Consider the following 23,246-nt stretch of genomic DNA (forward strand, 5'->3'; position numbering starts at 1 on the left):
AAAACAAATTCACACTTTCTGTAACGCTCTGCCAATCTGTATTAGTAAATAATTTGGGTTTTCATCTCTGTCTTGTACCATACCAGGTATATAACGTCATTACTACAATAAGAGGAAGTAGGGGGTTTTTGAGGTTTTTTTTGCAGTAAGCCATATCCATATGTTGAGTGATTTGGTATACTACTTATATAGAACTTCTTGTTTAGCATTAATAGCACACTACATTTGCTGAAGTGTTAGGCACAAGCTGTGAACTTTCACTGGGTATGCTGACCTTTCCACCTAGTCAAGTAAGAGAAGACCCCAGAGCCAGTTCAAGACAGAAGATAAGGAAGTTATGTTCATTAGAGAAGATGCAACATTAGAAATAAGAAACATCCTACCTTGAGGCAATGAAGAGACACAGTGAAGAATGGGAAGACCTCCCCAACCCTCATATGGGGAACTACTGGTCCAAACAGTCACATGAGATGTGAGAAATTCAGATTGTAAGGGTATAATTTCTTTGTTCAATGTTCTCCTTTGGAGACACCTAACTCAAGTTATTGCACTGTTAAAAAAAAGTACTTTTATGGAAGAATCTATCAGCTTATCAATTCAGAGGAAACCTAGAGTTGAAGTCTGTTATGGTGCATGTGTAATTGCTGTAACACATAAAAGCATGAATTTACCAGCAAAGACATAAGACTACTGCTATCTGAAGACTTGATGTGTGTCTGCAAAGTATGCTCTACAAAGTAATTTCTAGTGTGGCACTTCCATCAGTCTGTTAACTGTGTACATCTGATCCCAAGTCAACACACACACAGAGTTTGGCATCTAATTCCACAACTCCCTCTTTGAAGCTGTCTTTTACTCCTGCAAGAATGTCTGATTATGACTCAAACAGCAACATGCTTTTCTCTAGGGGTCATCCCTCTCTGATTTTACACTCTCTACACAGAGTAATTGGTTGCAATGCAGAACAAGCACCATGACATTTCATTGGCCATTAATAAGTAAAGAGATGTTAACAAACAGCAGGCTTTAGGGAGATTTTTTTATTCAGCTAAGAAAGGAACAAAAATCAAATGAATAGGAAAAAAAATTTAAAATAATAATAAAATCAATCAGTACCTGCACAGGTAAAAGACTGTGAAAGGCAAAAAACCCAAACATCTCCCTGAAGCTCAAAGAAAGAAGCCTTTGGTTAATGGTAATTTTAAAAGCTCTCCCCTCAGTTCTGAGCATAACTACATCTATTTCTGACAGCTCTTTTGTGTAAGCAGAACCACTTGGGAAACCCCCTTCTCTGCTTGAAAAATCTGAATCACTTTTTACCACACTTGTAAAAAGCTGATGAAAACATCTGTGTTGCTCAGCAAAATGACAACTAAAATATTGAAAGATGGCATATGTTTTGTGTTAGGCTGCCATGCAGATATAACTGACAACTAAAATATTAAATCACTTCTCTGTTTTGTGTAAGAAGCCTTATGCCAACAATATTCAATATATCAAAGCAGAGAAAGCAGCCATAGAACTGAGCACGCTTGTAAGTGAAAGAACAGACATATCCCCAACTCAGGCATTTGCTCAGGCAAGCCACTCTTTTTTGTTGCCTGAATGGAAGATGGTGGTTTTAGGACCTTTTGGCTGGGAGTAGAAACTCTCATTCCCAATAACTGTGGCTGAATACAAGACATGAGGACTTCTCCTCAAGAGGGAGTGATGCTGTGCTAAACAGCCGGCTAAATATCTTCTGCTTTTTATATTTTCTCATTGACATTCTCTGTACATTCTTTTGCCGACACAACTGTAAGTGCTGTAGTTCTTCATGGGAGTGAAGCACTAGATGAATGAAGCCATAGATGAATACTGCATGGAGGGAAGAAAGGCAACGAAACCAAACCCTGTGGATAACACATGCCAGGCAAGGGTTGGCCGCTTTACCAATTGGACACACCATGGGGTACAGGGCTAAGGGGCAAAAGCAGAGCCAGCCTCCTGATACCTGACTGTGGCCTGAATATGGGCAACACACCAGCCACAGGCACAGCCAGTGTTTGAAAGTAACAGGGAAGCGTGTTCATCCAGGCCTGCCCCATCCCGTGGTGGTATTCAGTTTACACCCCTGATTGGCACAACTCCACCTTGTGAGCTCTGCTCTTCCCACTGGTATAGACAGGATTACCTTCACAAGGCAGAACCATTTACCACACACAGACACAACAGTGTATCTGAACATACAGTTGATGATAATGTTTCCCTATTTCCAATTAAATGAAAATGCATTCAACCTACTGGTTATAATAACCTACTAACTTTTTTTTAAATTATTGAGTGGGACACAATAGAAATACTATTATGAGGTTTTAGAGCTCTGTTTTAAAGCTCTTAGGTGAAAATAAGGTTTCAATATCACTATTATGAAGCATTATTGGTTCTAAGGAGCTGCAAGTCCACAGTGCTGACACTGTTCCTGTGACTTTAATGTTCACTGAGTGTGTCATTAATGAACATATTTTCAAATTGTAACAATGCCTAATATGATGGAGAAGCATATAATGTCCAGTTTACTAGATGATCCTAGGTCAGACCAATGTTCTCCACACCAATAAAGTCTGTTACTTTATTTCTTTATTAGCAGCAGAGAAGTGAAAGCTGCTAGAAGTTGTGTGTCACTCTTACCTTAAGTTTTTGCTAGAAATAACAAAGGTATGTTAGTCTAGACAATTACCTACATCAACTCAGATTGTTTGAATTACCTTACACAGATTCTCCCCTGTTCTAGTTGCCATGTATGAAAGCAGCTGTCTCTCACATATGAGAACAGCTGTCTCTTCTATTCCAAAGGCTTTTACTGGTACTGGTATTTTCATCAGGGAACACATTTTTTTGCATACCAAATCAATGGAGTTCTATTGTCAACAGCCCATAGGCTAGATCAGCTGTGACACATACACTTTAAATGATGAGCTCCCAACATTTATTTTTCTTGATATGAGTGCCCTGTAGACAACCATACAACTGACAATCCACCACTCCTATTTGTAGGCTGGCAAAGGGGAACATGCTGGAGAGGTAGAATTTATAGAAAAAGAGATAAGGCATCTTCAGGATAGTAAAAGGAAGGTCCTAAAGTTCCACAGCAGATTTTAGAAAGTACTCAGGCACAGCAAGTTTTCAGAAAACTCAGGCTGCTATCTATCTTCTGCTGTATTTTATTAGACTACTGACTGTTGAAGAGAGGGCAGAAAACCAGAGGAATACAAAGACACAGGAGTTGGTCAAAGACAAGCTACTGGTTCTACTCATTTTTCATCTTAGAAGTTTTCTCCTTCCTCTCCCTTCTGCCACATGCTGTGCTATATTTTGATTAAAGGCTTTAACCAACAACACATTTCATAATTCTGTAAGGCATCTAGCTATTCAGGCTATACTTCCTTTGCATTTTTGATCAGGACCATGGAAGAGACGAAGCACCGAACCTGCTGCAGAACTAATGTAGGCAAGTACAGAAACATATCAAATGGTCCACTCCAGGCAGATATCCAGAGAAACTGCATGTGTTATGGAGGAAATGGATCTTTTGATAGTACCAAATGAATCTGTTAGTGCTAAAGTCTGAGGTATTAAAATTCAAAGCAATCAATGCTTTTGGAAAAGGATGATAGAACCTGGGTGTTTGGATTTACTCACTGCATGTATCTCCCTCATCTTCTCCCTCGGCGCAGTCCCTGTTGAAGTCACACGCCTGCCCCAGCCTGATCTCTGTTCCATTCCAGCAGCTGAAGGAGCCCTCCAGAGCCATTTTTGAGAGAGAAGATGATCCTAGAGAAAAACAAACAAAGAAAAAAAAATAAACCCACAACTACTTCAGATTATCAAATTGCCTTCCTCTCAACCAACAGGTCGCAGGATCCTGCATAGCACTGAAGGGAAGAACACCTTGTAAAATCCCCTCAATACAATAATTACTTGACAATTATTTTGTTTGACCTGTTTAATCTTGTCAATTGTCTAATGGTCCACCTAACAGAGCATTTCAGTTCCTCAGGCTTTTCTGGCGCTATAACATGGAAGACATCTCTGACCTCTAAAGGGTTGAAATCCTGCAGCCTGCTCTGTGGTACTTCTCAAGAACAACAAAACACATGATAGGTTTTTAATTATGTGCGTGTTGTCTACTGCTACACTGGCAGTACTGAAGACTGATATCCTCTCTGCCTATCTCAGGAATAATATGGCTACAGGGTTTGAAAAGAACACAAGCTTTCATTGTGCTCTCCTGGCAACGTGCATTACCTTTCCTTCGGATGTATCATGTTGTCATATTCTCTCTGCAGGAAAGAAAACAGTCTGATCTCTACTTGTAGTTTTATTTCTCTTCTATACCTACTCCTGCATCCTGCGTTCCCTGTGTGTCAGGGAGCCACAAAAGACTACATCTACCAAGATACAAAAATCACCAGTTCATCTTACCTGTGCTAAGCAGCAAAAGGCAGCCAGCAATGTGCAAAGGAGCCATCTCTCATGAAATGAGGTCACTGACCATTACAATCAGAGGTCAGTATCATCCATTCAGAAATGATCCTGAGTAATTGTCCTGTAACACCATTCTTTTCTGGAGGCACTTGATTCCCTTGACAGCTGAGAAGTCAGAGATCATGTAGCCCACTAGGTGTCATCTTCCTTACCATAGGAATTCTCTCATCCCAAGTTCTTTTTTTGTGGTCAAATGAGATACTTAGGACAAGACCTTTTTTTTTTCAATTTAAATTTTTTTTAAGAGGCACATGGTCTAGATTAAACACCTGAAGGAGACAGGAACTAGTTCAGCAACATCCTGCAGCCAGTATGCATGGAGGAGGCTAAGCTTGAGAAATGCCAGAGTTCCTTCCACAATAATCTGGTCTAGATGCAATTTCCTGACACCTTCCTCACTCTGCAAAGATGTGTTTCCAGTCACTACTAGAGGGTAACCCCAGAAATATGAAGAGATCTGTGCTGTCAATTCCCCACTGCAGCAACAACTGCACTGTCTCATCTTAAATGGGTAAATGCACAAGATTAAACCAAAGCCTCTGGGTAAAGTGAGCCATTGTTTGCCTAACTCATCCATGCTCACTAAACAGTGAAACTACATCATGTTGTCTGGTACTACAGGGAGCTGGGAATCACTGGCGATTCAATTAGATGTGCACTTGATACTTTTATTTATTATTGCCTGCCAAAACTAGAAATTAATGAAGCATGAACGAAAACACCTACTATTTCTCTTCAAGCTTATTTTATGGCGCAAATCAATTCAGGAGTGGGGGGAATACATGCCAAACCTTTTTAATAAAGGACCACAGCTCCTGAAAAGGGTGCTCTGTGTTATTGTCAGCTCAATTTTTTTGCCTGCCTTTGAGCAATTCTGGCTTGCCACATACTGGCTGCACAATGCCCTTGTATTTCAGTCAGGGTCAAGGCATGACTACAGAGGAGAGCTTTGCGGAACAAATAGACCAAGTAACTTGGAGCTGGTTGCTGGCAATTTCTGTGGGCTCCTTGCTGAGGGTTTAAGGCAATGAGATGGTATCTTCTTTGGTTTTGCTGTGCTTCTTACAAAAACGCACTCTCAGAGACAGGTCTGAGAGCCTCCCCTATGTGAGGTACAAAGTTCTTCACATGCCACAAGTCCCACAGAGTGGGCTCAGGTCAGTGTGCAAATGGACTCTAGAAACCTGTAAGAAGTGACTCTGGTAACTCAGTAGGTGACCCCTTCTCCTAGGGGTGTGCAATGAACCTGTACAGCACTGTGTTGTTGTAAGCACCACCTAAAGAAAAGTTAAGAGATGTCCCAGAGCAGTTGCATGAGGTTAGCAACATCATGACACTCCTAAAAATCTGTTCAGTTCTACTCAAATTCAGAAGTACTCTCGTCTCTCTGAATTATCCCACAGATGGTTTTGAACCTGATGTTTATTACCAGCTCTCATGTCCCACTCAGTTTATCTGCAATCTTTTCAGCAATGTCCATGTTTTATCCCAGCAGCTGCAGAGTTACACAGAGATTCGGAGGAGTGGCTGTTGTAAGCAATGGAGTTGTTCTGTTCAATCAATTAATTATAACTTTTTAAAGGCACTTGGTTTTCCAAGCACATGACTGCATTAGCACTAATTATAATGAAACCAAGGCATTCAAGAGAACTTACTGTCTTCCCAGGTGTCTTTGTTGCAGCCCAGGAGCACAAATCTCCTGAAGTCAACTGACAGTAGTATTTAAAAGATGACAGTTGCAACTAGAAATCAAACAATTCCAGGAGCTATTCCTCCAGAACAAAGCAGCAGATTTGCATGCTCACTCATCTCTGTGGAGATGGGGCTTGAATTAGCTCAGATTTGCATTAGATGCATATATACATGCTCCTTGTATAGGTTAGAGAACACAAATAGCAAAGCTGTAGCCCAGGGAATGGCTGGGCTCTGTGACAGTGCATGATTTATTCCTGTCTCTTGTTTGCTTGCTTACTGTGTGCACAAAGGCAAAATGAATTGGATAAAGGAGATGATTAACTAGTAAAACAAATAGATAACCAAAAAAAGCCCAAATACAAATAACCCTTTTAATGGGCCACTTGATGCAGATGTTTGCATCCAAGCTCAAGGAAACTCAATTTTTAATTAAAATACTTTGTAAGAAAAATAGACATTTGATCTTTTCATTTCTCAGCCCAAAGCACTCCTGGCAAAGTAAACCAGAATGACCTGGATTGCTGAGTGAAGTGGCGTCAACTCACACACAGGAGATATGTAAGGAAAAGAAAATGAATGGTATCAAATAAGTATCAGAGTAAAATTTGTGTGAGACATCCTTTATATTTACAGCAGTGTTTATGTAGCCAGTGGCATCCATAAATTACAGCAGTAATTAAACTGTACCATGGCTGGCTTGGAGGCTTATAAATCATTATTTAAACAGCAGCATTAAACAAATGGCATTTCAGGCTCTAAACTGAAAGGAGAAACAAACAACTCCTTGGGGAACAAGTGCTGACTTTGTACCTCACAGGTCCTGCTTCTGAACATAGTCTAGACCTGGCAGTGTTCAAATCTAGTACCAGACCTTGGACACAAATGACAGTCTGGGATCTTTACTGCCCATGCTTTTGGACTTAAGTTTCAATATATCAGGATGGAAAGAGGAAAATCATGTGGCTTAGCCTAATACAGGATCAGCAACTTACTGCTCAGACTGTGGGATGTATTTCAGTCCTCAGCAGATTTTCTCTGAGTTGGGCTGCCTCTTCTCTCTTTCTCTGTCTCTTGATTAGCAGAGTAAATGCAGTGTGCTGGTGAGTCTGTCTCTGAGGAACACAGCCAGAAAGATTGTGATGTTTGATCACAGCAAAATGGAAAACTTTAACTTACTGCCACCACACTAGACCAGGCGGGATGGAAGACTGAAATTCTTGCAGGCATCCACAAAAATATCTCTTATCTTGCAAACTGGTTACGCTGCTAATTATCATGTAGGATTAATCAAGTTGAACATAATTATACATTCACATGCTACATTCAACTTCTTAGGCCATAATTTTTAATGCTACCAAAAGATTTTTGGATGAACACAGTCAGGTGAAGCACTCTCGCTCAGCACACATTAAAACAAGAGAGCTTAGTAAGACAGTACTTGGTTGTTGTACAAAAACTGTGTCTATTGTACTCTGCAAAAATTCCAAAGACCTGGGATGAATGTACAGTCTTGTGCACGTTTTACCAACAAGCAGCTTCTCTCTGGTCTATCCTTGAGAAGCCCAGTTGGACACAGTTGAGTTGACTCCAGCGGTTCTCAAGGCAAAACCCTGTATGTCCACAAGGTGCAAAACTTCCATTTTTAATTGCATGTATGTAGTAAGAAATACCTACCATAGAAGTCCACCATATTTATCTAACCATATGTGCTACCTCTCAAAAAAGGAGAAACTTTCCTACTATTTAATTACACCTCTTGAAAAATGTTTTTTTAATAGGCTAATGCTGCAGTCTAATGTACTTCCACTAAATGCCCCTAAAAATCTGGGATTATGCAACCTCCCTGACAATGTCTATCTGTCACTAACTTCTCAATTTCACCTGCTCCTCCTTTGGTTTGACTTCAAGGGCTTTGACTTGACAGAGATATTTAAAAAAAGAGCACCTGGGGGACTTAAAGGTTTTGTGAAAAAAAGAAAAAAAAGCTACTGTCTAGTAGAAAAGGTTAGTGAAAATTCTGGGGAGTTTCTGATCGTTCATTTTTCTATGATTTGCCATTTCTGATGGGTACATCATTTCCTCACTCTTCATCTTCAGTCCTCCAGCCTTATAGCAGCACAGACATTTGAAGGCTGGTGGCTCACTTGGTGCTGGGGATAGCCACATTCCAGGACAAAGTAAATTTTGTATTGATCCAAGTCATTAATACCCCTGCTTTCACCACTTGAGAAATTGGAAGGTATGAAATAAAGGAGGTAAGAAAGCGAGAGAAGCAAAAGACAAGTTCATGTTTGAGAGAACTGAAGCCATTTATGGCAAATGGCCATTGAACTCCAACGTGATATAGGGCAGATCACATAAATCAGAACTTCCCCAGCCAGCTACATTGCTCTCATTTTCCAGACACATACCCCAGGACACCTGTATTCATATCAGCAAGGAAGCCAAGTAGTTGCAGCTGCAAATGAGACCAGTGAGAGAGATACTTGGAAAACACCTTGTCCTTAAAAAATGCTTTGATAAAAAAAAAGGATTCCAGGTTTCTCACACGAGGCAGCAAAAGTTGGTCAATACTTCATAATTTCTGACTTTAATATTTGTAACAGCATTACTACTGTTACTGTCATTGCATAAAGATGTAAGTGAAGCTACATTTGTAGGAGGAAGTGTTCTCTTTTTCCTTAGGCTGCCTGATACAGGCAGATAAAACAGCCCGTGTTAGTTTATGCCTGAAAGCTTGCCCATTTTTCCAGCTACATAAATTGCCTTTAATCTTCTTATTTCACTTCCTATACATAAAATGCGAATAAACTCATCACAAGAGCTCTGTGATGTTCATTTCATTAACATTTGTAAGGAACTAAGATGCTATGATAAGTGATGAAAAAACTGTAAGGAAATAATTTACTCTGTCTTCACAGTGCAGTTTGAATAATTTTCAGTATAAAATGAACAGGGCCATACATGTGATGAAGGCAGGACAGAGGGTAGCCAATAACTTCCCATTGAGGGAGCATCCCCTGCCCTGCATGCTAAGGGCACAGCATTCCCACAGAGCTACTACAAGATGGGAAAACTTGCTCATTAGAGCTACATAGAAACAGAATTTTCATCTCACAGAAAATGTCAACATTTCAAAATGTTTCTAACCATAAAATAAAAATTCTCAAAGTTCTCACAGAACAAAAGATTCAAATCAATTCTGGGTTAGAAATACTGACTTTAGAGGTTTCAATATGTGAGTAATACTGTCATAAACCCAAGCAATTTGAAAAACTTGAATTTAAACAAAAATAAAATGTTGGGTAGGAAACTCAAGTGAGAACTTACCGGTTTGGAACACACTCATGCCAGTAATTCAGCCAGCTCAGTTCTAATATGCCTTCCCTCTCCACTGCTTCAAAGTAGGGATGTTCTGTTTAGTGTACAAATTTTAAAACATCTGCTCCTTCTGCACTGCCTAATCCCAGCATGATTGCTTACACAGAAGAAAGCCCCTCAGCACACCTGAGGAGCCAGCACTTGCTCACTGCCACATTTCAGTAGCATGAACTCTCTCCAGAGTCGTGCAGCATTCAGACTAGCCAGGCCCTCTGTGTTATCTCAGAAGTGTCTTTGACCAGATATAGTTACTTTTCCTACCTTTTGATTGAATGACTTGCCAACATTAATGTTGGTGTGATGTAGCTTCCCCAAACTTACAGCAAAAACTAGCTTTCTTAGAACTATAATGAAATAAGAATGAGGAAACAGAAAGTCAGATGGATTTCACACTTTCTCAGTTTTCAATTAGGGAAGTTGGCTGAGGGTCTTCATAGCTCCTGAGACAGCAAAAAACTGTTGAGTGGAATAAATGACATGATATTGTTTTCCCTATTAATCTTGCACAAAATCTAGCTGCTTTTTTGGTTTTGTTAGGTAACAGGAATTTTTCCTGTGATTTGCTTACCAATGAATAAACAGCTCCGACAGCACATGCAAAAATTAACAGTAAATAAGTCAACAGCAGCAGTGAACTTAGAAAGAAAGTGTGATTTTCCATCATGCAGTGATACCTACATATTCTGTGGTATTTACTAAATTGAAAAGGGCCAAAAGAGATGGAAAATACTTATTCTCAAATATCTTTGAAATACTGTGTATTTCATAGTCATTGGAACTTTTTTTAACGTAATCTAACACAGTAGGTCTTTAAGGTTTTCATCCCTAAATGTGAACATTCTGACTTAGAACAATATAATGGCATAGAGGAATTTTATTAAAATGTCAAATCTCATTTCTTTTGCTTGCTTTTTCTTGCCCTTATTTCAATATCAAACTGCACTTGATGTTTGATACCCTTTTCTCCAGAGCTGCATCTTTGTAGCTACCATTGCATCTTTGTGAGATTAAAAAAAAAAAAACCACAACAAAAAAACCTCCCACCCTGCTTTCATACTTCTAAAAGCAGTGAATACTATATTTGTAACAGTAAGGAACAGGTTAGAAACAAAAAGGCCAAGCCCCCATTTTTTGTGAATTTTTCAAAATACATACCTTGTAGAGGGAAAATAGAAAGGTCCAACTTCTATTACTAACTCTGCTATTCTCATCAGACCTCTCAGGTTTGAATAGGCTTGGAGACCAGCTCTTATCAGCCAGCAACCTCTCCCATGGGAAACACGGGCCAGACTGATTGCCAGCTCACTGGAAGATGAATGCTGCTTGCCACATGCAGTGGGCACTGACAAAATCATGAAGTGGTTAAGATCTCTAAGCTTACTTACAGTCAACAGGAGAAGGTCCAATCTCAGCATCAGACACAGAACTGAATATGAAATAAAATAAGGCTACTGGAGAAAGGACATGAAAATAGTGCTTCCAAACCTCATGTGTGCCTCTTGGGTAAACTGTAAGAGCTGATTAGATAGGAAGTACATGTAATTTTCCACATTTTGCTTCTTAGGAGGCTTAGTCTAAATCCTTTTTCTATTATTAAAGTAACTGTTACTTTTGCCTGTTCAAGTTTCTCAGTTCGAAGCACAACCAACACTGTCACTATACACAGCAGACTTTTTTCAATTCTTGGTTCTTAAAAATACCACAACAGAAAATCACAAACATCAATAACATTTTAAAGACGAGGCAACTGAGGTACACATCAACCAATTTCAATTGTGTAAATAAGACTGTAAATTGCCCAAACCAGACTAACTGACTCCTGCCGCAACTTCTCCCAGTTGGACTGAAGTTGCCTAGATCCAAGAAATAAGCTGCAGAAAGGAGAGACTGGACAAGACTGCTTGGTTCTTCAAGAGGTGATTCCACACAGGTCAGATATAACCACTCTGTGAACCCTGCAATAGCAGCATCTCAGCAATCCCTCTGTCATGCACTTTTAGCTTTGCCAATCCAGTCAGCAAGAGAGATATATCTGTATGACTTGTTGTGAGAAACAAAAATGGTATGAAGCACGACACTTAACTGTATTCAAACATCATTTTAGATAGGAATCGGATTTCTCATTTCTAAAACGCAATTAGGTTTCTATATCTGTTTAAAGCAGTCTCTCTCCTTTGGCTGTCAGCAATACTGAGGTTTATGGCCTTACTACAGATCAGTTGCTGGGGGCGGTGGGTGGAATATCACAAATCAGCACAATCCTGAGCATTCATATATGGTCCCTTTCAGTAGGATGCAGTGATGCATCCTCACATCACAGCCAATACTTTACTACGGCCCCACAGTGGAAGAGCAACAGCTGTTCCAGGTAGCAGCAGAAACTTGCCTGGGGAAGAAAAGTTTTCTGTTGCGCCCCTTTCCACTGGGCCAACCTCTGCAATTGTGAAAGTGCAACAAGTTGTCATCAAGGAACTAATCTCCACTTTGTTTGAAAACTCAGGAACAATATCTCAAAATCTCAAAGAGTAAGCAAAATGAAATTGCACGTGAACACTTGGTGTGAGGGAGAGCAATAGTTACACATAACAGGTTTGCCACTGAGAAGGACTTAGTGTGGATGGAGACTATCCAGCTTTTAGTTCTGGGGAAACAAAAGGGAACTGCTATTTCACCCTACCTCCACACATCGCTGAACATCAGCATGTTGGTGAATCCTGTGACTCACGGGTGACTCTTCCAGCTGAATGCACTGAGAACTGCCTACATCTCAGTGCTCTGAAGCCAGTCCAGTGGGATGGAGAAGTAGCAGTTCTTTGCTCTTGGGTATCAGGCTGTGCTTCAAGGCCTTGCTACACTTGAATGATGTTATCCCAGGAGCAAAGCTGCTGAAGGTCAATGGTCCTCGACATCAAAAAAAAGCCTGGAGAAGGACTACTTCCTGGAGTCCATGTCTCTGCTGAGGGACCTCTGCTAACCCTTGAACATGCTGAAAATTTACAAATTGCAAATGCTTACTGAAAAAAACCCCCTATGTCAGTGAATAACACAGTGATTAACTCTGTGTAAGCCAAGGTATTTACTGAAGATATAAGGGAAAAAAATGCCAGGAGGGATAACATTACAATTCCAAGATGACCATCCAGGTTTTAGGCAGCCTCTCTACTGTCTTGTGGCATGCTGAGAGACATTTTGGTTAATGCTTTCCAAGAAAGATCTCTTTCTAAAATGTATACTGAGGTGCAGAGAAAATTGGAAGAGTTGACCAATATCAACACAGAGAATTAGCATGCCCTGAGACTGAAATGCCTGTGGGTTGCCACCCACAGGAGAACAGTTAAATAATATTAAAATGGTTTTAAAAATAATTTTTAATATAGTAATAGGAATCTTAACAAACAATTGCTATAAGTAAAGATAAATCAAGGAGACAGAATGTGTCCTATCCGCCTCTCTCTGATTCTAGGTTTTCTTTATGATCTTTACCCTTCAATGAGTAGACTGTGCAATCGACTCTCAGAATATTTTATAAAATTACTCGGAATGGACAGTCTCGTGTTCAAATTTGGCACCATAAAATGTATGCCAACCCAAAATATCCCTTTATATCCTCTTTGTCAATAAGCTTTTTGTTGAGTGCAAGCTCCCCTTCAAGATTTTTCCAACCCTTTTTACCCTCTTTTAGTTAACAGATTCAGTTGGCCATTAATTAATCATTAAACTACCATCAGCAACAGTATTAAATTCTTACAGATTTGCTACTGCTGTTATTATGTAAAATGCTCCTCCCCAGCTGGGTAGGTTTCAGCAAAGCTTAACACCTTGTTGAGTCTTGATAAATCTATTTATAAAATGCAAATGTACCTCTTCGCGGCAGGCAAATCCTTTACGACTGCACAACAATTCATTATACAAAATAGAGAATTAGGAGGACACACAGCTTACAGATCATTCTTCATGAAGTCCTAGCAAACACAAACATTTTGGGACAAAACAAGAAATAAAAAGAAAATATGAAATGGCAAGCCCCACTGCCCCACAAATCCCCACTAAATGGGATTTGTCTAGTCTTGTGGCAAACCAAGGTAGTACAGTACCCACAAATAATTATGGGATGGTTCAGAAGGAGGAGCAGAGCATGTAGAAATGACATCCAGAACCAAACCCAGCCATACTTGCATACTATTCTGATTGTCTTGCAATCAAAAAATTATTAGGTTTATGAAGAACTAAGAAAATAGAAATATAAACCAATTTACCTGTTACAGGAAGTAATGAAATTCTGTATACTCTTCACCAAACATCTCCTGGATTATGGTGCCATTTCAAAGAAGGTATTGGCAAAACCCCCATCAGTTTAGGATAGGGTTACAGTTAACAAGGTGTAGTGGACAGGACTCACTTGAGAGCACAAAGTGCACAAACACACTGAATAATGCAAAAAAGACCACTAAACTTTCTCTTGGCCATTAAATGGACTAGGGGAGATGTAAAAGCTACTTTACAGGTGTCTACACTTGATCTTGAAGTATCAATTTAAAAGACCAAATAATGATTAACATTAATTTTCACTAATTTTTCAAGTACTCTCTCTGACAGTGGTCATCTTGATGAGGACAGCCATCTTAGGGAACAGAAACCCTTCCTCTTTCTTACTGTGATCCACTGGCCATTCTGTATTTGTACTTCCATTCACCTTAAGCTGCCCATTGTCCTCTCTGTGGTATAGTAAAGTTATACCGAGTGCAAAGGTGTTATATATCCACTATATATTTTTTACAAAGAGAACAGTTAAAATACCTGACTTTCAGCCCTCTCAGGGCTTTAACTTAATGAGATGTGGGTGCAGTTCACCAGCCATAAAGAATGTCACTGGCCAACTACTTATATCGCTGCAGTATCTCAAAGCCTGGAATGCAACACAAAGTGCATGGGGAATCTACATGCAGAAAGTTTAGTGAAATACCAGCAACAAAATCAGCTGCCCTGGATTTGTACTTAAACCAGGAAAAATGCCTTGCCTCCTTTTCCAGGATTTCTTGAGAAACAGCAGTAGGATTCCTATGCAGCAGTAGTTACAGTAAAGGCTCCCAACTTTACTTGGATCATGCCCTTCCTTCCCATCCCATAGGTCATTACTGCTGCTTTTTAGTGAGCAATATAATTTTAAACAGTCTGTCAATGAGGTATCACAAAGATGATAAAAGTGCCTTGCCCTAGCATCTAATGGGGATAAAATCAGTGATCCAAAGTCCCACAGGTAATAACACACAGGAAGCTCAGAGGACTCTGGGCCCACATCAGCCAGGTCTTTGTGGGCAACAGCCACTGCATTTTCTGAGGGGTGTTCAGCAGAACAGCAGGGCAGCCAAGCAATCTGTGACCTGGCAAAGGCAGGGTGGCAAATTCAAGTTATCAGTCATCCAGGTTATTCTTGTCAATAAAAAGCCTGGCATCCTTTCCTCAATAGTAAACAAAATGAAAAAAAAAAAATAATCAAGGACTGACCCCAGACACAGTAGCCCAGTGTAATTTCTTGAGGTACTTCAAATCAGACTCCATTTGTGTGTGCAGGGGCCCTGCACTGCTTTCAAATCTCCTCCAGGAATGCTGCCTATCAAATAAGGAATCTGATGGTCAGGATTTCCAAAATGGTACTCATGTTGTGACCTTGGATAAGTCTCTTTGCTTGACAAAGATCTTGGATAAGTCTCTTTTTACCATGACAGAAAAAAAGTGCCACTTTGTGGGGAATATATGGCCTTGCTATTTTTTAGAATAGCATAATTTTTTTTCACAGAAAAAAACCCCTCGTTTTTAAGAGCTTCTAAAATGAAAATGTCCCCTGTAGAAGAAAATGTTTGCTCAGCAGTACTTCAAAAGATTTTATTTGACCTGAAATAAAACATTGGTTAGCTCCAGGAAACTTGCTATTGTTCAAAGTTTTTTTCAGTTCATATATTTCATCCTTGCTTTATGCCTTTAAACAAAATTTCCAATAAGGAAAGCCTAAAGTCAAGGGAAAAGGTGTGAAAACTTAGTTTCTTCCATTATTTTTTTCTTGTTTTGTTTTGTCAAAACACTTACTAAGTTTGCACTTTGAATAGCATGGAAGGTGACAAAAATCACTCGAGTCATTGCCACATGCTAATGCAGCATCTGTCTAAGGAAGCTCTGGGTCATTTCAGCTTGGTCCTGCCCCCAGAAATCTTCTCAATGTACCAAAGAGACAACTTTTTACAGTGCTAATATTGACAGAGCTGACAACCTCCTCTCCATTTGGCATGCAAATATTAGCAAAATGCAGGTTTAGCTGAGGGAACCTCAGATTTGGAGAGCAGTGAAAACCAGCCAGCCACGAAGCCTGCACAGTCTCACATGAGCACGACGGAGGTATCATGGTGCTATTGCCTTCTCAGTGAGAAGCAGCACGGAAAACAGTTAACATAAACTCAACATTAAAAATTTCACTGACAATTAAGATGACAGATTAAACTGATCTACATGCAATCTGCAAACTTATTTGGCATTCACTGATTGATGTAGTAAATTAGATACTAACATCTCACATGCAACATTATAAATCACTACCTTCACTCAGCAATGCATATGTGGTGTCAATTTTTGGTGCTGTGTAAGTTATTAAATTTTCTGTAGATGAAGCACTGAGTATCTGTTACAGTTTTAGGATGAGACTATGAACTGAGACTTTCAATTTCTGACCAAAGTTACTTGATACTATTATAATTGCTCAGATTTCCTAAATTCAAGTGGAAATTGCTTTTCATTGTAGTGGAAAATAAGAAAAGAAACTTAACAGTACCCAGTCTGGACCCAAACTTCTTTTTACTGGACACATATTTGAAGCTGGAGAGATGCTTTAGAATCATGATTTGTTTCTCCAAAATGGTGCTTTTATGAAACACCCATCTCTGAGTTTTGTTGATGCTCAATAAAATTCAGATCTCTTGCTTGAAGAAACTGCAGCAAGAAATGCCACAGAAGGGCTCTGAGATTTAAGCATTTGGCCTAACTACTGCAAACAAGGCAGAGTCCTTCTTCTGTGCTTTTCTATGGATATTACTTTCCATGAGTCAACAGACCCCAAGTACTTTCAACTAGAGAGTCACAAATTCACAAGGTGAAGATATTCCCCTCCACATATCCCAGGCAGCGCATGGCTCCAGCCTTAGCAACAACACTTCAGCTCACAGTTGTCAACACTAATGAGTTAAACTCGACCATGATGAGATCCTGGAGTTATTTGTAGCTGTGGTACAGGTAAGTCCCTTTGGTTGCAGGTAGACATCCTTCCCCAGCTGCATTGGCAGGAGAGGTTATTGCCTCCATCTGTTCACGACGGCTTTCCCTCCTGATCCGCTGATGAAGCAGCATGTGCAAGTACTCTCTAATTTATTTCAGGCAAAGTCAGACAGGTGACACCAGAACAACAGTTTTTACCTACTCAAGGATTTTATGTGAAACTCTCTCATTTCCAAATGACAGCTGCTCTTTGGGCTGCATGAAAACATCTTACAGACTCTTGTGACCTGTTAAAAGCAGCAGAGCCACAATACAGCAGCGCTACAAGGTAGAGGAGCAACTCAGCGGCTGTGCTTTAGTCACTTTTAAAAAACATCATTCTAAAACATGAGATAATTCTGATACGTGATAATGTTCTTACTAGTCCATGCAAAGCAACTTGCGGAAGAGGGAGTATTTCCCTTCCCTTTTTTAAAGAGGGCATACTGTGGAACATCAGACTGCTAACTCCCATGGTGTTTGCAGCTTTGGGAAAAGTCATAAACACAGCTTGGTCTTTTTCTGAGATATTCAGCTCAAGTCTCCTCCTTAAACCAAGGGGAATGGAAAAAATAACTGCAAGTGTGCTCAAGCTCAGAGGAAATTCTGTCTTAATTTATAACTACACAAGAGGGATCTCTCTTTAAATCAAAGATGGAAATAAAAGGATGGGTTTATGTACAGGAAATTATTACACTTTTTTTTCTTTTTCAGAATAGTATTTAAAATTATTAAAACACAATGAACATATAACAAAAAAAAACCCCAAACAACACCACTCTTGGTACAATTTTCTCTTTGGAAAAGAAACTTTGGTTTAAATTTTCCTGATAAAGAAGAAACATTTATTATACTAACATAATAGAACAGAAATTCCCTGACATGACTCTTAATAGTGTATCATGCTTAAGAAGTCCTGTCAGCTGAAATTTAGTCTAGAACTCAATGATCTCCAGGAACTGGATTTGAAATTACTTACTCCTGAATGTAATGAGATATCCTTCAGAAGTAGGATGAATTAAGGTTCAAGACAAATGCTGAATATAATACAGATCTTAACCTCATTTGGAAGCAATGTTGTTTAAGGCTGTATTAAGGGATTGAGTTACCGCTTCTGCTTAAACAGAAGTGACAGAGTCATTCACAAGGGTAATAAAAATAAACAAGATAATGCAATAGAAAGAATTGCACCTACTGGTAAGGAAGTAAATGAAAAATTAATGTGGATCTTCTATTACCAATCTTTGGAAAGCGGTATGGGATCCAATCTCCAAATGCAACTCAATTTAAAAATTGAGGGCTAAAAACCCTTCATTGAGGGCTATAAAGAAAGTTGATCAACAAAAAAAATCAAAGCTTTTACATAAGAGTGATTTTTGCAAGGATGCAGAGAAGCAAATATTATCTACAGGATTCCATTAGAAGGCTCTGGGTTGTAGCTCTGCTTCTAACAACAACCACTTTACCTTTCACAAACATTCTGCATCTGAATGTTCTTCTGTGTGAAAGAACTGGGTTTGTTGGTTTGTAGAAAAATACTTTCTTTTCTAGACCCATTAATAAAATATATAGACAGGGGACAACCACAGGGCTGATTTCTGGTTTATAATTTATACAGGTTTCCAACTACAGAGAGGCTTTGAGATCTGACTGGAAGCACCCTGTCAAAGCTGCAGGAATGAAGCTTGTAATACTGGTATTGTAAAGTATGCCTGGATAGCACAATTAATCTTGCACTCAACAATCAAACTTTTTTCAGGGTTTATCCTAACAGACTCTAAATAAACCCCTGCAAAATAATTACTATAAAATGATTTATCTGGCATGGTAACCAGTGAGTGTCGAGAATGTTCAATAGAGAATCTGTTCATTAAAGATTCCTTGCCTGACACTATTCATTCACAAGTGAGGAATTCGTGGGCAGACTTTATAGATTACAGGTATTAAAGCACCCACTGGCTTTAAAAGGATAGTGGCGTTAGAAATCCCAGACAGCAATTCTTCAACCAAAGCATTGTCCCCTTTCTGACACCCTGATGATGCTATGATGTTAAAGGTGGAATGAATTGCCCTCTGAAGTGCCTCTTTTTCTCTCTGTTGACTATAGAGGGACCCTAGAGACTAGCTTCGACATGATGCCTAACTTTCAGATAGCTGAAGTCACAAAAGATGAATACCATCTTGTCTAACTTCATACAACAAAGCACCTGAATGTCTGAACTAAATCTTGCCTAGGGAGATTGAATCTCATGATGTTGTGAATTAGATGACTGGTTTATTATACAGATTTTATTCTCTGACAGTTCAGTTGAGGTCTAGACTGAGAATTTTGCTGAACTGCAAACTGAATTAGCTTTGCAACTGGAGTTTAGGGGAAGATATTTTTTTTTTGGTCTCTTATCCACTGAAAATATTTTCTGGCCTTTGTTCAAATATTAAAAAAAAGCAGGCAGCATCAGTGGAATGTACATGTGCTAAAAAAGAGCTCTCTTATACACTACTAAGACAAAGAAATATGGAGAAGGGGACAAGTCCATTGTTTGGCTCTGTAAACTGGAAAAGAAACTGCCATTTCATTAGTGCCTTACCTATGCACTCTATATGAAGACTTGACACTTAATAAAACCCACACAAGTACAGCAAGATTCCTTAGTGAAGCTCTGCCATGTCCAAGCTCCGCCTCGGTAATGTTTGGAATTTGTGCAATTTGCTAAAGAGGAGTCCCCAGAGAGAGAGCTCAATTATACCAATGTGGCTGCATCTTAGGCAATGCCTAGCATTAACTAAAAACTCAAGCTGACAGCCAGTCTACTCCTTCCTATTATTAGAGATACACCTGTAAACTGCTGGTTATTGCTGATACCACAACTGGCCTGATTCTGTTCACATCTCTTTCACTTCTAAGATGGATGAAAGGACTATATAAAACTGTTTCCATTTCCTTCCAACTAATTCCATCCCAGGTGTCAACTAATCTAATGCTCACTCACTGTGGCCCGGCCAAAGGGCTTTGGTCATCTTTATTCATCTGTATTTATGCTAAGGAATTCACAAAGTAATTTCTTTGTCCTTTGCTTGTACTCAGTGCACAGCACAGACTCATCTGAGAGTACTGCTCTGAGATGGTACAGCAGTATGAATAAATGGAAATGGTAATAAACTTCTCTGTAGTCTTTACAGAACAGTATCATGGCGGGCTTGCAACGTAATTTTGCATGATTTCCATTTGGTGGCATCCTGCCTGGTCATGACACTTGGGTTTCATTTCAGCTATTATCCTAATTGTCCAGGAAAGGAATACACTGTTTACTTGAAAAGTCAAAAAATAATATGAACCAGAGAATGCTCTGACTGCTGTTACACTTGAGAAAGGCAATTCTAATGCAGTACAGACACTGCTGATGACTGGTACTGCTAGTAACAGAAGCAGCAAGTAGAAGCACATTTATTATAATTTGAGAAGGGCTACATGAAGTCCACATTCTACAAATCAACAATTAAGATGAAGACTACTTGCTACAATATAAACTTATAATGGAGTAATAATTGCCCTAAAGGTTTTGTGATGAGATTAGACAGGCAGGAATGTTTTGTGACTAAAGGGAAAGAGGACAAACAGGCTTGTCCAAATGAGAGAAATTGCCTGATTTCACTTGGGAGCAGAGGAAGTTGGAGGTGCTCCAAAGGTGAAATTAGAAGAAAACAAAACATAAACACTGTAAGCATGGAAGACCACTGCAAAACACTCTGTGCAAACATGAGCAGGTCAAACATCTCTTTTCAAACATAGGACAGAAAAGGTTATTTGCATTTCTCAGTTGTAAGTTATATTTTTAGCAAATAGACTTTGTATTGCAATCCAATAAAAAAAAACACATACAACTTTATACGTCTAATGGCAAACAGTGTCAGCTTCAGCTTCCTTTACCTGCAATGAAAGAACAGCTATAACTTAAATCTCACTCTTCTGTTGGCTGTGAAGAGCCGAGCAATGATGAAGAAACTAAAATCCAAATCAGCAATGTTCCTATCAAACCTCGTTAGGCTCCTCCTTTTACAAAAGCTTTGATTAATATATCTAAGGACAGATCTTCAGCTGATGCAAACAGTTGAAGCTCCAGCAATTATTGGGATGATGCTCAAAGTCCTTTACAAATTTCACTGGCAGAAACTCCTTACACGTAATTGCATAGTTACTCACTTCCTTTACTTTGGGAAATAGCTTGTATGCAATAAATACTTCCTTTACTTTGCTGTCTAAACAACTTGGCAATTTTTGTAGACAGGTGAGTCATTTTGCTACTGTTTTGTTACTGATGTGCACAACAAGAGCCTGATGAGTGAACACTGTTGCCAAAACTTTATGCTTAATATTTCTGATCTTAGAGCCATTGCTTTCCTTTTGTAACAGTTGCATTAATATATGTTCATGAACACACTGGTGACTTTCTATAACTCAATAACAGTGCTGTAATTTCATCTTTTTCATATATATCTTCTTTTTTTTTTTTTTTTTGGTACTGTATAACCTGATGCTGGATTTACGCAGTTGTTGCCTACAGCTCTAAATGATGTTTCAAAAATCTAGTACATAATTTAGGCTTAAGTGCATGGAATATTCACTGCTGTAGTCTACAAAAAAATAATTTACTCTAGGTTGTGACTGACGATTCAACCAAAAGAGCTTAGATCCCAGTATGCCACAACCCATCATCTCACAGAACCAGACAGATTGCCTCTCAATCCTCAAAGGTGTCAGGTATCAAAATAGCTGCTCTGTTCCTCTCTATTCAAATCTAATGAAAGATCCACCACGGATGATATTTTTGGAACATGATAAATGTCTCTTACAGAGCTGACTAAATTATGTTTCCTTGTAGATCTGAAAAAACATTTCCAAACCTCTTATTTTGCTTACAAATTTGCTGATACTCCATCAATCATGTCCCATGAACAATACACTTCAGTCTGGAATTGGACTCAGGATCCAGGTGACTCACTTAATGCTTGCAACCTCCCAGTTATAAAAAACTTCACCAGTTCAGCAGGCAGTCAGTTAAAGAAAGGAGGGGAAAAGGCATTCTTAAAACTTCTTTCGTGTTATAAAACCTGACTGTAATCTAAGATCTTGCCATCCACGTGTGACTTCTGGATCAATAATCCATACTAGCAGGGCCTTCAAAGGCTCGATTCATAAAAGCCCTGTATGCCTCTTTTATGGAGGTACTCTGTAAAGCTGCCTCCATGGAGGCATCATGCACAGTCTGTCCTTTCTCATCCTCACAGGTGGAAGGCATGCCTCAGTGCAGTCCATTAATGATGGCATTTTTGAAAACTCCTAGGGGACTAAGGAGTGTGGTTCCCATTAATTTGTGCTCCTAAGTCACTTGGCAGCTTTTGAAAGTTCCTCTTTTCCCCATATTTTTCACATCTTCAAAGTAAAAGAGTTGCAACGCACGGTTTTAACGATCTTGACTGACATTCTGATGTGCAGCCACTGGTTGTGAGTTTCCAAATACAACATAAAGGACTTCAATTTGTTGAAACTTCTTTTCAAAAAACTTTGTTCCCCCTTTACAGATTCTTAAATTTTTTAGGGGAAAATCTGGATGTTAGGTTTAGTCAGTTGTCATTTCTGTTTCTGGATTATGGATTTGATTTGGAATTACAAGGTCGAGGCATTTTGGTTTCAATTGTTCTGTTTAAGTGTATCTACTTCACAGTATACATCACCAATGTGCCACACCTCTCCCATACTGGATACAGCGCAGAATTGTTAAACAATGTCCATGGTTTCATGTAGCAATTGTTTTGCTAAGCAAGCTGGCTGCAGTAGACCTGCAGAAACAGTACAGCAGGACAAAGCAAGCTGGGTTCCCTGAGGCAGGAAGCGTGAGGTTTTGGACAAGAAGTGAGAAGAGCTGAACAGGGTCTTAGGGCACAACTGGGGCAGATTTGCAATGAAACCTTGGACACAGAAACCAAGCTGAACTTGAGCACTTAAGATAAGCCCTGAGCTATAGAAATGCCCTGAGCCAAATTGTAAAGAACTCTTCCCTGTGGTGAAGAAGGAGAAGGAATTATACCTTTTTATCAATCTTACATACAGTGCACTGCTACAGAGCAGTGGTACCTCAGAATCCAGTGTTGATACGCATGACACTTAGGCAGGCTTTAAAAAAACTAAGGTTCTTGCTGTTGACATTATTTCATTTTCAAGCAAACACAGAATATCTTCTTTCCTTATTGTACCATCTTCTCCTCATTCTTGTTCCTTATCTTTCAAAACCTATTTTGCTCATCAATAGTTCTGGTGAGATGTGCCACAAAAAGGGACTAGTTTC

At 39.3% G+C, this 23,246-nt stretch overlaps 1 protein-coding gene across 1 annotated transcript in view; it reads right to left on the reverse strand.

Annotated features, from left to right (window-relative positions):
- Positions 1-23,246, reverse strand: part of ALK (ALK receptor tyrosine kinase) — a 310,600-nt gene that overhangs the window by 73,593 nt on the left and 213,761 nt on the right. The window contains exon 6 of the mRNA XM_027659345.1: positions 3,682-3,813. Coding sequence (XP_027515146.1) covers positions 3,682-3,813 — 132 coding nt within the window. The remainder of the gene's footprint in view (positions 1-3,681; positions 3,814-23,246) is intronic.

Source organism: Corapipo altera, unplaced genomic scaffold, assembly GCF_003945725.1.
Source record: "Corapipo altera isolate COAL_440 unplaced genomic scaffold, ASM394572v1 48, whole genome shotgun sequence".
In the NCBI taxonomy this organism is placed as follows: Eukaryota; Metazoa; Chordata; class Aves; order Passeriformes; family Pipridae; genus Corapipo; species Corapipo altera.